Source organism: Ahaetulla prasina, chromosome 4 (assembly GCF_028640845.1).
Source record: "Ahaetulla prasina isolate Xishuangbanna chromosome 4, ASM2864084v1, whole genome shotgun sequence".
NCBI lineage: Eukaryota > Metazoa > Chordata > Lepidosauria > Squamata > Colubridae > Ahaetulla > Ahaetulla prasina.
In genome coordinates, this window is record NC_080542.1 from 74,844,270 (window position 1) to 74,861,779 (window position 17,510).

The window sequence follows — 17,510 nt, forward strand, 5'->3', positions numbered from 1 at the left end:
GATCCCTAGAGAATATCAGAACCTCACTGAAGTGTTCAGTGAAATTGAGTGCAATGTCCTTCTCCCCGCCATGCAATGGGCTGTGCCATCAAAATCATTCCCAGGGCCAAGCTTCCCAAACCCAACTGTATGCCATGGTGCCCCGGGAAATGCAAGAAATAGGCAAATACATAGACAAGAACTTGGCAAGGGGTTCATCGAGCTGGCCAAGCCATGAGTTGCAGCCCCAGTCCTATTTAAAGAGAAGATATGGCGGAATATGGTAGATATAGCGGAAGCAGGGGATCGTATCATGTTCGGGGAGTGCGCGATCATTATTTGCAAACGATCCTGCACTCCGATCCCTCTGACTTCTCCTGTTCCCCGGGTGGCCAGGATCCTCAGAGCTTGGACCTTCGGCTGATGCTATGTAATGCCCGGTCCGTTGTGAATAAGGCCCCCTTATTTGTGATCTTATACAAGAAGGGGGCGCGGACATGATGGGCATTTTGGAGACCTGGTTGGGCACGAAAGGGGGGGTGCTCCTTGTTGAAATGTGCCCACCGGGTTTCCATGCATTTCATCAGCCGAGGGCCCAGGGTAGGGGTGGCGGGGTGGCGGTTATTATTAATGAGGATCTAGGACCGAGGGAGAACACTGTACCACAGATAGCCGGATGTGAATCACTCCTTGTGAAGTGGGGTCATGGGATTCAGGCGAGTTTGCTGATCAGGTACCTGGCTCCTTGCGGCGTGACAGCAGCCCTGTCTGAGCTGCTGGAGGTGATAGTCGGAGTGGCGGTTGACACCCCTAGACTTATGGTCATGGGGGATTTCAACCTGCCATCAACCGGCGAAGCATCTGTAGTGGCTCGGGAGTTCTTGGCTTCCATGACGGCCTTGGACTTGACCCAATTAGTGGATGGGCCCACTCACATTGGGGGGAACACGCTGGTCTTGATTTTCATCTCTGGACAGTGGTTGAATGATCTGGAACTAGGGGACTTAGTTATTCAACCCTTGTCATGGTCTGATCATTCTCTCCTTTGGCTGGATTTTCGAACTGCCAACTTACACCGCAGGGAGACGGAACCGATTCGGTGGTTCCGTCCCAGGTGCCTGATAGACCCAGAGAGGTTTCTGATGGAGCTTGGGCCATTCCCTGAGGATCTGGCTCACGGCTCAGCCGAGGAACTTACCGCCGCCTGGGAACGGGCAGCAGTGGGGGCCTTAGATCGAGTTGTGCCTTTGCGGCCTCTGACCCGGCACCGATCTCAACCAGCCCCGTGGTACTCCGAGAGGCTGAGAGAGATGAAGCGCTGGAAAAGACGCCTAGAGAGTAGTTGGAGAGCCAGCCGCTCCGAATCTGATCGAACACTAGTGAGGTCTCACATTCAGACATATCTAGTGGCGATAAGAGCAGCGAAATGTGAATATTTTGCCGCCCTTATTGCATCAGTAGATAGTTGCCCAGCTGCCCTGTTTAGGGTGACCCGCTCCCTTCTTGTACAGGGAGCCAGGGAGGACCCCTTGCAGGGACGTGTTGGGGACTTTGGATGTTATCTGCATGATAAAGTCGCTCAGATCCGGGAGGATCCTGGACACAGTATGGGTAGATCCGAACGGGCAGACGGAGGCAGATCTTGGAGATATCATCTGGGATGAGTTTGACACTGTGGCTCCCGAGGACATGGACAGGATACTGAGACGGCTGAATGCAACCACATGTTTATTGGACCCATGTCCCTCTTGGTTGGTACTGGCCACGCAGGAGGTTACACAAGGTTGGCTCTGGGGAATTGTGAATGCTTCTTTGAGGGAGGGTGTTTTCCCCACCGCCTTGAAAGAGGTGGTGGTGAGGCCCCTTCTCAAGAAGCCTTCCCTGGACCCAACTGTTTTGGCAAACTACCGTCCGGTCTCCAACCTTCCCTTTGTGGCGAAGGTTGTTGAGAGTGTGGTGGCGCATCAGCTTCCTCGGTACCTGGATGAAACTGTCTATCTTGGACCCATTCCAGTCCGGTTTCCGGCCTGGTTACAGCACGGAGACGGCGTTGGTCGCATTGGTGGATGATCTCTGGAGGGCCCGGGACAGGGGTTGTTCCTCTGCCCTGGTCCTATTAGACCTCTCAGCGGCTTTTGATACCATCGACCATGGTATCCTTCTACGACGGCTGGAGGGGTTAGGAGTGGGGGGCACTGTTTTTCGGTGGTTCTCCTCCTTCCTCTCTGACCGGATGCAGACGGTGTTGACGGGGGGGCATAGATCGACCGTGAGGCACCTCCTGTGTGGGGTGCCGCAGGGGTCGGTGCTCTCGCCTCTCCTGTTCAACATCTATATGAAGCCGCTGGGTGAGATCATCTGTGGTTTTGGGGTGAGTTGTCATCTGTTCGCTGATGATATGCAGCTGTACATCTCCACCCCTAACCACCCCAACGAAGCCGTTGAAGTGATGTCCCAGTGCCTGGAGGCTGTGCGGGTCTGGATGGGGAGAAACAGGCTCCAACTCAACCCTGCCAAGACTGAGTGGCTGTGGATGCTGGCATCCCGGTATAATCAGTTGATTCCATCGCTGACCATGGGGGGCGAGTTGTTGGCCCCCATGGGGAAGGTCCGCAATCTTGGCGTCCTTCTGGATGCACGGCTGTCTTTAGAAGACCATATGACGGCCGTCGCCAGAGGGGCTTTTTATCAGGTTCGCCTGATACACCAGTTGCATCCCTTCCTGTGCACAGTCACTCATTCCCTCGTTACTTCCCGTCTGGACTACTGCAACGCTCTCTACATGCGGCTCCCCTTGAAGGGTACACGGAGGTTTCAACTGGTCCAGAATGCGGCCATGCAGGTGATAGTGGGAGCGGCTCGAGGCTCCCATATAACACCTATCCTGCGCAGGCTGCACTGGCTTCCGGTTGTCTTCCGGGTGCAATTTAAGGTGTTAGTGACCGTCTTTAAAGCGCTCCATGGCTCAGGACCGGGATACTTACGGGACTGCCTGCTGCCACCGGTAGCCTCCCATCGACCAGTGCGCTCCCATAGAGAGGGTCTCCTCAGGGTGCCGTTGGCCAGACAATGTTCACTGGCGACCCCCAGGGGGAGGGCCTTCTCTGTGGGGGCCCCAGCCCTCTGGAACGAACTACCTCCAACATTGCGCCAACTCTCTGACCTCCGAGCCTTCCGGCGTGAGCTGAAGACTCTTTTATTTCATCAAGTAGGACTAGCCTAATAGTTTTTAATAGTTTTAATTAGTTTTTAATGAGTTTTAGCAAATTTTTACATTTCGGCCAATTTAAAATTAGTTTTTTAAAATTGTTCTTAACTTTTGTATTATTGTTTTTACTTGGCTGTAAACCGCCCTGAGTCCTTCAGGAGAAGGGCGGTATAAAAGTTGAAATAATAAATAAATAAATAAATAAAAAAGATGGAACTGTGACATTATGCATGGATTTCCATGGGATAAATGGTGTGTGTGTGTGTGCAACCTATACCCCCTCCCTCTCATGAAGGACATGCTGTCCCAGCTAGCCAGGGGAAAGATCTTTACTAAACTAGACCTCAGAGAAGCTTATTACCGAGTCCATATCAGGGAGGGAGATGAATGGAAAACAGCGTTCATGCCCCCTGGGGAGCTTTCAATTCAAAGTAATGGCTTTTGGGCTGCAGTCCTCCCCAGCAGCATTTATACAGTTAATAAACAAGGTGCTTCATGAGTACTACAAGGGGGTCCTGTGTATCTGAATTACATCCCCATTTTCATTGAGACTATGAAGGACCACCTACTCCTAGTCCACCAGGTACTGGAAAAGCTTCTGGCGGCAACCTTGTATGTCAAGCTGTTAAAATGCACATTTCATCACACATGGCTAGACTACCTGGGTTACTGAGTGTCAAATGAGGGGATAGAGATGAACCCAGCCAAAGTACAAGCCAACCTAGAGTACAAGTACAAGCCGTCCTCACACCTGCACACAGCCACAAAGTTTACTGGGATTCACAAACTTTTACAGGCAATTCATCGCAATGCATTGTTCTTCGTGAAGATTGCCAAACTCATGAGAGGCCTCCTAAAAACACGGAGCCAGGAATGAAGCTCTGCCTGGGACAACCCCTACAGTAGGACCTAACCTGCCAAAAGGCATTCAAAACACTAAACTTTTTGCAAAACAACTGGTACTGAAACTCCCTGACCTTGAACAACCCTTCATCATCCAAGTAGATGCCAGCAGTGGGAGCAGTGGTACTCCAAAGAAATGGTCAGGAAAATTACACCTTCTGTAAACTCACTGAAATGGAAAGATGATGTGCCACATGGGAAAAAGAGGCTTTTGCGGTAAGATGGGCACTACTAACCTGGCACCATCCTTTGGAAGTGGGGGGAGAAACCATTTGAAGTCTGGACAGACCATAAGAATGTGGAGGCCCTTAGCACCCTGCAGAAACCATTACCCAAACAAGTCTGTTGGGCTCAATACTTCAACTGATTCAACTTCATGCTAAAACATATCCCAGGGGGGAGGAATTTCCTAGCTGATTCCCTCTCCTGCATGCCCCAATACAAATGCGGGTGGGAGAGGTAGTAGACGCCATCATTTCCCTTACCCAAGCCGTGGCCCAAGTGGTCACATGCTGACAATGCCATAACCAGCAAGGCTAACCCACAAGCAATTTAACTGTGAAACTCAAAACCAAACTGGAATCAGACCCCCGGTTTTGTGACAACCAACACATCTTGACAAAAGGGAGGGCCTAGCATGGAAGGGGGGCAAAACTCTATTCCCCAAGTCCCTATACACCTTAATCCTCCAGAGAAGCCATAATGTCAAATCAGTGGGCCACTTTGGATTCCTAAAGACTTTACACTTAGTGAGGAGACAATTCTGGTGGCCCAGCGTGAAGAGAGACATGGACAGTTATGTAAAAAGCTGCACCATCTTTGCCACCATAAAAAAGAGACCAGGAAAACCCCCCAGATTGCTGCAACAGGTGGCAGAGCCAACAAGGACATGGGAGGAAATTGCGATGGACTTTATAGTGGAGTTTCCAAAGAATGTGGGGAACATAGCAATCTGGACTGTGATTGACTTATTTTCCAAGCAGGCACACTTCATACCCTGCAGCGAACTACCCTTAGCCCACCAGCTAGCCAAACTCTTCCTGAAGCACCTATTGCCTGCATGGAGTATCACGCAGAATCATCTCAGACAGAGATGTGTCAGTGTGTGAGAGTTCAAGAATTGGAATAGATATGGTAACAGGTCAGCCAATGGGAAATGTTTGGTGACCCAGATGGCTTGGAGCCTGGGCGTAGCTTAGGTTCACTGATCTGTATATATGAGTGCTTCTGTGATTCTATAGCTTCTGTGATTATTGATTCTGTACTTCTGGATTATGAGTTCTGGTTCTGGCTTCTTCTGTATGGTATTATATATAAAGAAGTTCTTATATAAATTAATCCTGCTGAATTATTTACTTGTGTGCTGGTTGGAATGCTGCAAATTTGAACAAGATGGGACCTAAATTCAGCTGGGGACTTAAATTCATTGGGCCATTCCCCATAGTGAAGATTATCAACCCGGTCACTGTGCAATTGAAACTGCCCTGACTGCTGGGGAAAATACACCTGGTATTCCACAGCAGCCTCTTGAAATCCATGGTCAGGTTGACCCTGAGACCACTACCCATGAGCCCCCAGACCCAATGGTCATAGGGAGCCAAACCCATTATGAGGTGCAATGCATCTTTGACTTTAGGTGGCACAGGGGGCAACTCCAATACTTAATCAAGTGGAATGGCTACCCTCTATCAGAGGCATCTTGGGTAAAGAACAGAAACGTCTAAGCTAATCGCCTCATAGCTAAATTCCATGAAAAGAACCCGACAAAGCCTGGGGGTAGGGGAATCACACCAATACAAGAAATACCTGTACTCAAACTGTTTTTGCTTTGCACAGGTTGCCTTCAGGAAGTGGGGGAATCTGAATGTCAACTCATGAAGCTTTCCTGACCTGCTCCTGAGTTGCCATACATAGGTGGATAGGGAATCAAGCTTCGCAGCTGCATTGAGAAATTTGCCCTTCAGTCAAAACAAAACACATCCTAGCTGGCCAAAGTCAAGGCCATCTTCATAGAAATCAGTGATGGCCAGAGGGAGTGACTTCTATGACCTGCAAAATTGCTCCATTGGGGAATGTGACTGATGACACACTTTGGGGGGAGGGGGGAAACAGGGTCAGAGGCAAGTTGCGAATTGAGTGAAGTCAGAGTTGGCTTCACTTGGTCTGTGCCGACATGGTGCTCCTAATAAACAGCTGGATTTTTCTTGAAACTTTGCTTGAGGCACCTGCTTTTATTAGGGCATTGGTTGAAACCCTGACACTTTACTGCAGTGCATGAATTCCAAAAACAGGTTAATGTATTGGATGAAGGATGAAGTTTCATGTTGTATTATTAACATTTCTTTTGTTTTCTCTTTTACCTATCAAGGATCAAAATCTCAGAACTGTCTGTGGAATACCATTATTGGTGGGCTTACAGGAAACATCAAGGAGAAACAGAAACCAATAATCATCCATGATCCAAGACCTCCTGTGGAAATCTTAGCAGATGAGCTGCCTCCAGTGGAAAGTTCTGAAGCATTAGTGAAAACTTCATTCAGGTTTGGTGGATAATACAAATGTACTTAACTTATTATGGAATTGGCTAACTTTCTGGGATAGCCAGAGTAGTAGAGGTTGCTCTCTAGATTCTTTCAATAAGTGCTATATAGGCAAGAGAGTAACTTTACTCAAAACCATTATGAAGACATTAAACCTGACAGATTTGTTTAAGGAAAAAATAAGCAATCAAGTAAGAATATTCAGAAAGAAATGAGAGAGTATTTTTTATTTATTTATTTATTTTTGTCACACAGTATATATAAGCATAAGCATGTAATAACTATACAATATATAAGCATATATATAAGTATGAGTATGTAATAACTATATTAATTGGATATAATGAGGAGTTTAACGGTTATCTATATGATAAAATCGTTCAGCTTCGGGATAGCTTAGACCAAAATTGCGATGATCCAAGTGGGATGACGGAAGCACATCTTGTTGAGGTCATTTGGGATGAGTTTGAGTCTGTGGCTCCCGAAGACGTGGACAGGTTGCTGGGGAGGTTACATGCAACCACATGTTTACTGGACCCGTGTCCTTCCTGGCTGGTGCTGGCCACTCAGGAAGTGACACGAGGCTGGCTCCGGGGAATTATAAACACTTCATTGTTGGAAGGGGTTTTCCCCGCTGCCTTGAAAGAGGCGGTGGTGAGACCCCTCCTCAAGAAGCCTTCCCTGGACCCAGCTATTTTGGGAAATTATCGTCCAGTCTCCAACCTTCGCTTTGTGGCGAAGGTTGTAGAGAGTGTGGTTGCGTGGCAGCTTCCCCGGTACCTGGATGAAGCCATCTATCTAGACCCGTTCCAGTCCGGCTTCCGGTCCGGACATAGTACGGAGACAGCATTGGTCGCGTTGGTGGATGACCTCTGGAGGGCCAGGGATAGGGGTTGTTCCTCTGCCCTGATCCTATTAGATCTCTCAGCGGCTTTCGATACCATCGACCATGGTATCTTGCTGCACCGGTTGGAGAGCTTGGGAGTGGGAGGCACTGTTTATCGGTGGTTCTCCTCCTATCTCTCCAACCGGTCGCAGACGGTGTTGACAGGGGGGCAGAGGTCGACTGCGAGGCGCCTTACTTGTGGGGTGCCTCAGGGGTCGATTTTCTCGCCCCTCCTGTTCAACATCTATATGAAGCTGCTGGGTGAGGTCATCAGTGGTTTCGGGGTGAGTTATCATCTGTACTCTGACGACACGCAGCTGTACTTTTCCACCCCGGACCACCCCAACGAAGCTGTCGAAGTGCTATCCCGGTGTCTGGAAGCCGTACGGGTCTGGATGGGGAGAAACAGACTCAAGCTCAATCCCTCCAAGATGGAGTGGCTGTGGATGCCGGCACCCCGGTACAGCCAGCTGCAGCCGCGGCTGGCTGTAGGGGGCGAGTTATTGGCCCCAATGGAAAGGGTGCACAACTTGGTGTCCTCTTGGATGGGCGGCTGTCATTTGACGATCATTTGGCGGCCGTCTCCAAGAGGGCCTTTTACCAAGTACGCTTGGTCCACCAGTTGCGCCCCTTCCTTGACCGGGATGCCTTATGCACAGTCACTCATGCTCTTGTCATTTCCTGTTTGGATTATTGCAATGCTCTCTACATGGGGCTGCCCTTGAAGTGCACCCGGAGGCTGTAGCTAGTCCAGAATGCAGCTGCGCGGGTAGTAACGGGAGCCACTCGTTGCTCCCATGTAACACCACTCCTGCGCAGTCTGCACTGGCTTCCTGTGGTCTTTCGGGTGCGCTTTAAGATTTTGGTTACCACCTTTAATGCGCTCCATGGCTTAGGGCCCGGGTACTTATGGGACCGCCTGCTGTTACCTCATGCCTCCCACCCACCCGTACGCTCACACAGAGAGGGCCTTCTCAGGATGCCGTCCGCCAAACAATGTCGGCTGGCGGCCCCCAGGGGCAGGGCCTTCTCTGTTGGAGCTCCTACGCTCTGGAACGAACTTTCTCCTGGTTTACGTCAAGTGTCTAATCTTCGGACTTTTCACCGTGAGCTGAAAACGCACCTATTTATTCAAGTGGGACTGGCTTAAAAGTTTTATTAAATTTTAATTGGGGTTATTTATATTTTAAGGTTTGTTAATTGTTTTAAATTTTCGGCCATCCTATAATATGTCTTGTTTTAATCTTGTTTTTAATGTGTATATTGTGTATTTTAAATGGCTGTACACCGCCCTGAGTCCTTCGGGAGAAGGGCGGTATAAAAATCGAATAAAATAAAATAAATAAATAAAATAAATAATGAAAGGAAACAATAGGATAGGAATAGTAGGCACGCTTGTGCTGTTATGTGCTCTTACAGACCTCTTAGAAATGGGGTGAAATCAATAGTAGACAGTTTTTGGTTGAAGCTTTGGGAATTTTGGGAAAAGAAGTATTGTGACCTCTGATCTCAAAGCATTTTTAAAAGCATACTGTCAAATTTGTTGTTTTCTATGGCTTCTTCTTTTTTTATCACTAGCTGATTTCTGGCTCAGAAATACCTAATATTTGAATAAAATGACTGAATAACATAGTAGTTAGTGCTGGGTTTCAAATCTTCACTGGTAGTTATCTTACCAGCTGAAGTCCTTAGGCAAAGACTTCCTAACCATTCATCTGGTGACCTCACATATTAACTGACACCAATTAGGAGACTCATGCCACCTCAGAAGTAGCCTAGAATAACCATACCCATTTCAGATATTTGGGGAACCAGGACAATCTGCGATAAGTATGCTACTGGAGCAAACCACACATGGATGAGACAGGAGAATCTGAAAATGATGAAATGTTACTATCACAGTAGACTAATAAGAAGGGACCTAATGAGAGTATATGAAATGTATGGGAGAGTATATGAAACTATGGAAGGACAAAACAACTGCCTTATCAGTAGGGGTTGTTGGGCAAAGATCCTTAAAGTTTTATCTGCCTACCTCAAATAAGGTAGTGATATAAATTAAAAGAATTATTAAGTGGGACATTAAGTGGGTTCCTGGAACAAACCATACTTGGACAAGATAAAAGAATCTGGAATTGGTGGAATGCTACCATATCAGCAGATCTAACAACAGTGGATATATGAAACATACGACGGAATTTTTAGTCAATTGACTAAATTGTACTTTCTCTGACATTTGAAGAGTCCCTACTCTTTCAGCTTTCCAAATAGTTCTCCCTAGCTATGGACTAGGATAAGGTTCAAACAGGATGCTTGGTGAGAGGGGTGTTTTGGTTATTATTGGCTGTTATGAGTCACCTAGGTTTATAATGAGATAGATATCCATTGAAGTTCTTTAAATGAATAAATAAGGAAAGAAGGTTACCTGAACAGAGAAGGACCCATTTCTAAGTAAATATGCAAAAGATATAGAGTGGTGCAAAGAAAGAAAGAAAGAAAGAAAGAAAGAAAGAAAGAAAGAAAGAAAGAAAGAAAGAAAGAAAGAAACATAATGAAGCCACTAATAAATGATGTTGGGAATTTATTCAGATAATGACCTGTTTTAGATGAAGATTCTTGTGTTAGGTATCATCTCAACTATTAAACAGGAAGAATTCAATACATTTTCTGGAAGCAAAATCTCTATTGGATGCAAAATAGATATGCCTTGAGTTTGAGAAAGAGGTGTTGCATCTTCAGTTTTCTTCTGCACATGTGAACTTCTGAAAATGAGACAAGAAAAGAAACAGAACAGAAAATCATTAGCATTAGTATGGTAGGCATTGGAATTCCAGTTTTGGAATTGCAAAGTGACCCATTGGGTCAATATACAAAGCTGCAGAATTGTCTGATAGATTAAATAATTACAATATTTTAAATTGATATTTTAGTACCTTTAAAAACATTCACATATGATTTGTGAAAAGTTCTTAAAAAGGATGTTTAGGGCACTTTAATATTAAGCATTTTGGATTATCCCTCTTTAATATTCAGAGTTCTTAAACCATGCAATAATCCAATTAGTATTTGGATGTCCGTATAATTTTCCAGATTATAGCACCTTGATTGGGGATTACAAAGAATAAGCATTTACAATTGTTGTGCTGGACCATGTGATCAGGAAAATACTCAAAGTTGTATTTTTGATATAAAGCCTGAATTAGAGTATGGATTCATGATAGTTTTTCATTTATCTGAAATGAAATTGATGAATTTAATCCTTTTTGTTCTGATTCAAAACTCCCTATGAAGTCCCATTTTCAGTTTATTTTTTTTAAGATGTGGCATTTTGCTTATAATGACCTTCCCAAGACAATACTTTATATAGAAGATCTTGGAGAGGAGGGAAGGAAACAATCCATTGATTATTGGTATCAGTGGCTGATAGGTCTTCCTTCAAAACAGAATTACTTTGGGATCATTAACATCAGACAACTGCTCATTTTCTTATTACATATCTTGGGGAAAATGAAATGGGTGTGGAGGGAAAAATCTTAATTTCAATGTTTGCTCCAACTAGTTTGCTATCTTATGGTTATAATGCTTTGTGACTATGTAAATTAGGTGACTGGATTAATAATTGCTTTATTTTATGGAAAAGAAAGAATAAGTCCATTGCATTCAGGGAGGAGTATCATACAGGTAGTCCTCATTTAGCAATTACAATTGGGATTTGCAACTTGGTCATTAAGAGAAATGGCCACTAAGTGAAATCACAACTAGGCTTATGATTTTACTTCAGCTTTCCTTTGCTTTATAGACTGGAGAAAGTAAAAAAAATGCAAGGATTAATTATAAATCTACTTTTTCATCACTGTGGTAACTGCAAATGGGCACTAAACAAGGCAGTCACTAAATGAGACTATCTGTAATTCCATATAATCTGCTTTGTTTGTTTTAAATTTGATTGTTATGTTCCTTGCAATATCTTTATTGCAACTTTCGTATATTCTGACTAACATTCGATGAATTTTACTCTGTTTTATGAACACTATTTTTTTTAAATACAAGATTTTAAAGGTGTCTATGCTTATAAGGAATCTGAACAACTAATTGTCTACATTTCCTGGTCTAGAGTAAATTGCATAACTTACAAAAACCAATTCTATATGTGTATGTTTGCACCATGTTATTCTCTTTTTGGGCAAGCAAAGCATGAAGAGTTCAGAAAAGAAGTAAGAAATAATAGCCAAATAAACTAAAGTAGGAGTGAAATATAAAATTTGTTACTACTGTGGGCATGGCTTGGTGGGGAGGGTAATGTGACTGGGTGGGCGTGACCAACTTTTTTTTTTCTTTTAAAAGCATTTTTTTTACAACCTCTTTGGCCGAAGAGCTTGTAGAAAAAATGCTTTGAAAAGGTTGTGACGATCCCAGGTGAGTTGCCTGATCACCAGAACCCTTTCAAAGCTTTTTTTTTACAGCCTCTTCAGCTGAAGAGCTTGTAAAAAAAATGCTTTGAAAGGGTTCTGACAATCCCAGCTGAGCCACACGATCATCAGAGGCTTTTTTATACTTTTAAAAGCGTTTTTTCAGCCGAAGAAAAAATGCTTTTAAAAGTAAAAAAACCCCCTCTGATGATCACATGGCTTAGCTAGGCATGTGGGGGGGGGGCGGGATTTTTGCTACCGGTTCTCTGAACCACCTGCCACCATCGCTACCGCATCGGGTGATCTGGTCCGAACAGGGAGCATTTCACCCCTGAATTAAAGACATGAGATAAGAAAATGCAGGCTACACCATTCCATTTATTATAACTTTTTAGATATAATAAATAAATAAAGCCCACCATCAAGGAACTGAATGACTACAGACCAGTTGCTTTAACATCTGTAGTCATGAAAACCTTTGAAAGGCTAGTGCTTTCCTACTTGAAAACCATCACGGATCCGCTGTTAGACCCCTTGCAATTTGCATACCGAGCAAATAGATCCACAGATGATTTTATTTTTATTTTATTTTTATTTTATTTGCATTTATATCCCGCCCTTCTCCGAAGACTCAGGGCGGCTTACACTATGTCAAGCAATAGTCTTCATCCATTTGTATATTATATACAAAGTCAACTTATTGCCCCCAACAATCTGGGTCCTCATTTTACCTACCTTATAAAGGATGGAAGGCTGAGTCAACCTTGGGCCTGGTGGGACTTGAACCTGCAGTAATTGAAAGCAGCTGCTGTTAATAACAGACTGCATTAGTTTGTTGAGCCACCAGAGGCCCACCAGATGATGCTGTTAATATGGCTCTGCACTACATCCTACAACATCTTGAGTCTCCAAAGACCTAAGCAAGGGTCCTCTTTGTAGACTTTAGTTCAGCATTCAATACCATCATTCCAGACACTCTTCTAACTAAGCTAAACCAGCTACAGGTACCGGAACAGACTTGTAAGTGGATCACAAGCTTCCTAACAAATAGGAAGCAGCAGGTGAAGCTAAGCAAGATCACATCAAACACCTGTACAATTAGCACAGGGGCCCCCCAAGGCTGTGTGCTCTCCCACTTCTCTTCTCTCTGTATACTATGACTGCATCTCCAACGATCCATCTGTTAAGCTACTGAAGTTCACAGATGACACAACAGTGGTTGGTCTCATTTGAGACAATGATGAATTCGCATATAGACGAGAGGTCGAACGACTAGCTTTGTGGTGCGACCAAAACAATCTGGAACTGAATACACTCAAAACCATAGAAATGGTGGTAGACTTTAGGAAAAACCCTTCCATACTTCCATCTCTCACAATACTAGACAACACAGTATCAACATTAGAAACCTTTCAATTTCTAGGTTCTATCATATCGCAAGATCTAAAATGGACAGCTAACATCAAAAACATCATCAAAAAAGAACAACAAAGAATGTTCTTTCTGCGCCAACTTAGTAAGCTCAAACTGCCCAAGGAGCTGCTGATTCAGTTCTACAGTTCTACAGAGGAATTACTGAGTCTGTCATTTGCACCTCTATAACTGTCTGGTTCGTTTCTGCAACCCAACAAGAAAGATACAGACTTCAGAGGATAATTAGAACTGCAGAAAAAATAATTGCTACCAACCTGCCTTCCATTGAGGACCTGTATACTGCACGAATCAAGAAGAGGGCCGTGAAAATATTTACAGATCCCTCACATCCTGGACATAAACTGTTTCAACTCCTACCTTCAAAACGGCGCTATAGAGCACTGCACAACAGAATAACTAGACACAAGAACAGTTTTTTCCCAAAGGCCATCACTCTGTTAAACAAATAATTCCCTCAACACTGTCAAACTATTTACTAAATCTGCACTACTATTAATCTTCTCATCGTTCCCATCACCAATCTCTTTCCACTTATGACTGTATGACTGTAACTTTGTTGCTGGTAATCCTTATGATTTGTATTGATATATTGACCATCATTTGTGTTGTAAATGTTGTACCTCGATGAACGTATCTTTTCTTTTATGTACACTGAGAGCATATGCACCAAGACAAATTCCTTGTGTGTCCAATCATACTTGGCCAATAAAAAATTCTATTCTATTCTATTCTATTCTATTCTATTCTATTCTATTCTATTATTGCAAATTATCCTTTTTTGTACCACTTCTGTATAACAATTTATGCATTGCTTTTTGTTTTTTAAATTTCTCCCATCTCTCTTTCTCAGGATTTCATCAATTCTATCCAAACGTAACTTTCTCTTTTTCTCCTTCTCAACATGTTACTCTTATATATATTTCAGATAGCTCTTCATTAATTCTATCTCTATTATCAAACCACAGCCATGACCTTTTGTACTGATCACTCACTTTTGTATTTAATCTACACTCAGCACTCATTCATTTCTCACTCTCTTTTTGTTTCACCAGACATTCTCCTTCTTAAGTAACCTGTTTTCATTACATTCAGCTTATTTTGGCTTTTTTGACATTCCCAATATTCCCTTCCATATGACAAAGCAGAGGAAAGCATGCTTTTATACAGCCGTTATTGCTTTTTTTGAATAAAACTCATTTCTCATAATAAGCAGCAAACTACCTACTAGTCATTGATCAAAATAAAGATTGACTGATGACTGCTATTCACTTCCTTTCTATTTGCATTTGTACATCTTAAAATTTCTTTTCCAATTTCAAGTCTTTAGTAAACATCCTATAAGAACACAAATTTATCTATTATATTTTGGTCTTAAGTTATATTTTTCACATTGTGACTTGGTAACAAATCTTGCATGTCTCTGTCAAGATAATCTTCTTTAAAACCTACATGATGTGATTAGACATATGCTTGAATTATGCATCTCAAACAAACATATCTTTCTAAGTAAATACACAATTAATATTCTTACTCATTCTTGGAACTTCGAATCTCCCACTTTTTCTATACTGTTGGGAATCTCATGCATACCAATCCGTTCATATCTTCTAACAGAATGATTCCCCTACCCAATCACATTTCTTTAGTCTATACATTTATTCCCAATTCTTGTTTGTTTTTTTCCTTTTAATACCATTCACTAGTATTTAACATACAGCTATCACTAGCCTAGGTGTTCAGTTTGAAAATAAATAGTTTATTTGTGGGTTGGCGGTTGAACAAAAAATAAACAGTTTTCAACTGTAAGGAAGAGAAGCTGACAAAGAAAAACATATCTGAATTTTTTCAGAATAAAAATTAACTTTACATGTATGACTTTATATAGTATGATGCTTCCTAATGCTATCTTCCCAATCAAAACCAAAGTCACACCAATATTTAAATTGTGAACTATCAATATAACTGTCCTTTCCTTTTCAAGAATGTTTGTCATCTGTGCCAGGAATCAAACCATGGGGACAAAATCAAATATTTATTTATTAACTAAATGTATCTAGCTGATCTACTAAAAGAACTGAGAATGGTGTAAATCAGGGGTGAAATCTAAAAATTTTCCCTACTGGTTCTGTGGGCATGGCTTAATTGGGCTGGCTTGGTGGTCAGGTGACTGAATGGGCATGGCCAATAATAATAAATAATGAAAATAATAAAGTATACAAAATTTGGGAATGCATCGGTCTACCTTCTTTAAAAATAGAGGCACCGGTCTACTAATTGCCTACAGTGGTAATCAGCTGTAGTGTGGCCCTTTGAAGCGCTATGGCAGTCATTTAAGGCCATTTGCAACTATATCACCGAGAGCTTCAGGGACAGAGAAAAGGAACAGCGAGTTGTGGGCGGTGGGGGGGGGGGGAGCAGGGATTTTTGCTACCGGTTTTCCGAACTATCCACCCCCATTGCTACTGGATCGTACGATCCAGTCCGAACCGGGAGCATTTCACCCCTGGTGTAAATAATTCCTTGTACCAAAATCTCTAGTTTAAGGCTTTTGAAATCTGATTACTTGGATGAACATAGGGCTTGGACAGTTGTCCCAATAACGTTTGTCAGCATGATGGTTTTATCTAGGTAAGATACAATGTATTTTTGGGAATAATTAAACAGTTTGGTCATGGACATTGAATGATGCCTAGAGAAACTGAGTATCTATATATACTGTACTTTTCAACAGGAATTGCTGAGCTCTATTAAAAAATGAAACTAGTCAAACTGCCTGTAAGAACTTCAGTTCAAATGTGAATATTTTCTTCTGGATTTTTGACTCCAAGCAGATAATGTATAAGTATGAAAAATTGTGTCTCTACATTTTATTTAACATTTAACTACAGCATGTGTTCAGGCCTCTGGTCCTGAGTTTCTTGAAGGAGATGCAGAGTATAAATCTAGCATACAAATAAACAGAAATAGTATCTGCCTTTTGATTCAAAAATTGTCAATCATTTATTTCAAGCCAGCTTCATGTATTTATAATGAATTGCCTTAGTACTTCTAAATAAATTATTTCTTGACCATACTTTTATATTTATTCTGGAGATGAAAGCTTGAGAATATTGGATATTATTAAAGAACACCTTTTGAGACCAAATCCTTTTTCTTAATTAATTATTCTTAATTATTATTTCAGAAAAGTTACTAAAGTTAGAAAACTTAGAGACATTTCTTGGAAGGAAGTAAAATACCTTTCCAAGTGTGGACCAACCACAAGAATTGGAAGCACTCAAAACCCCACAGAAATGTCTCTAAAACAACTCCAGTGGGCACAGTACTTCCAATGCTTTAATTTCACTTTGAAGTATTTACTGGGAGGGAAAAACATTTTGGCAGATCACACGCCAAGAATGACCCCTCCACCTTAGACAATCCCACTATCACCTTAGACAATCCCACTACCACAGATTTCAAAAAAGCCTTAGAAACAAATGAGTGGTTTAGTGCCAATAAACATACTTGCATAATAAAAGATGGATTAGTTTGGGTGGGAAATAAGCTGTATGTCCCAGGTAGGGAAAGGCTGAGAACTATGCAAGCTTGTCACAACTCCAAATTAACTGGTCACTTTGGTTTTGTAAAAACATTACATTTACTAAAACAGTGATTCTGGTGGCCCTCTTTTAAAAAGGACGTAGAAAGTTATGTAGCAAGCTGCCCCATTTGCGCTGCTGCTAAACACAGGCAGAGGAAAAAACTTGGTCTACTGCAGCCAACCCTTCAGTACCATGGAGAGAGATCTCCATGGATTTCATTGTTGAATTGCCCAAGAGTTCTGGAAACACAGTGATCTGGGTTGTCACAGATCTTTTCTCAAAACAGGTTCATTTCATCCCATGCCAAAAGATCCCTACAGCTAAAGCCTCTGCTAAACTGTTTTTGGTCCACATATACCACTTGCATGGGGCCCCACAACATGTTATTTCAGAGGGGTCCAATTCATGTCCAAGTTCTGGACATGAACTTCCAAGTTCTGGAAAGCTTTTTTGAATCTACTTGGGACCGAGGAGGAACTTAGTTCTAGTCATCATCCACAGAGAAACGGGACCATGGAATGAATGAACTCAGTTCTGGAACAGTACCTGCACTGTTTTAGTAATTAC

General features: G+C 42.7%; 1 protein-coding gene across 1 annotated transcript in view; it reads left to right on the forward strand.

The window, feature by feature from the left end:
• The window catches only part of PDE1C (phosphodiesterase 1C), a 424,232-nt gene that overhangs the window by 133,862 nt on the left and 272,860 nt on the right, over positions 1-17,510 (forward strand). The window contains exon 3 of the mRNA XM_058181457.1: positions 6,459-6,630. Coding sequence (XP_058037440.1) covers positions 6,459-6,630 — 172 coding nt within the window. The remainder of the gene's footprint in view (positions 1-6,458; positions 6,631-17,510) is intronic.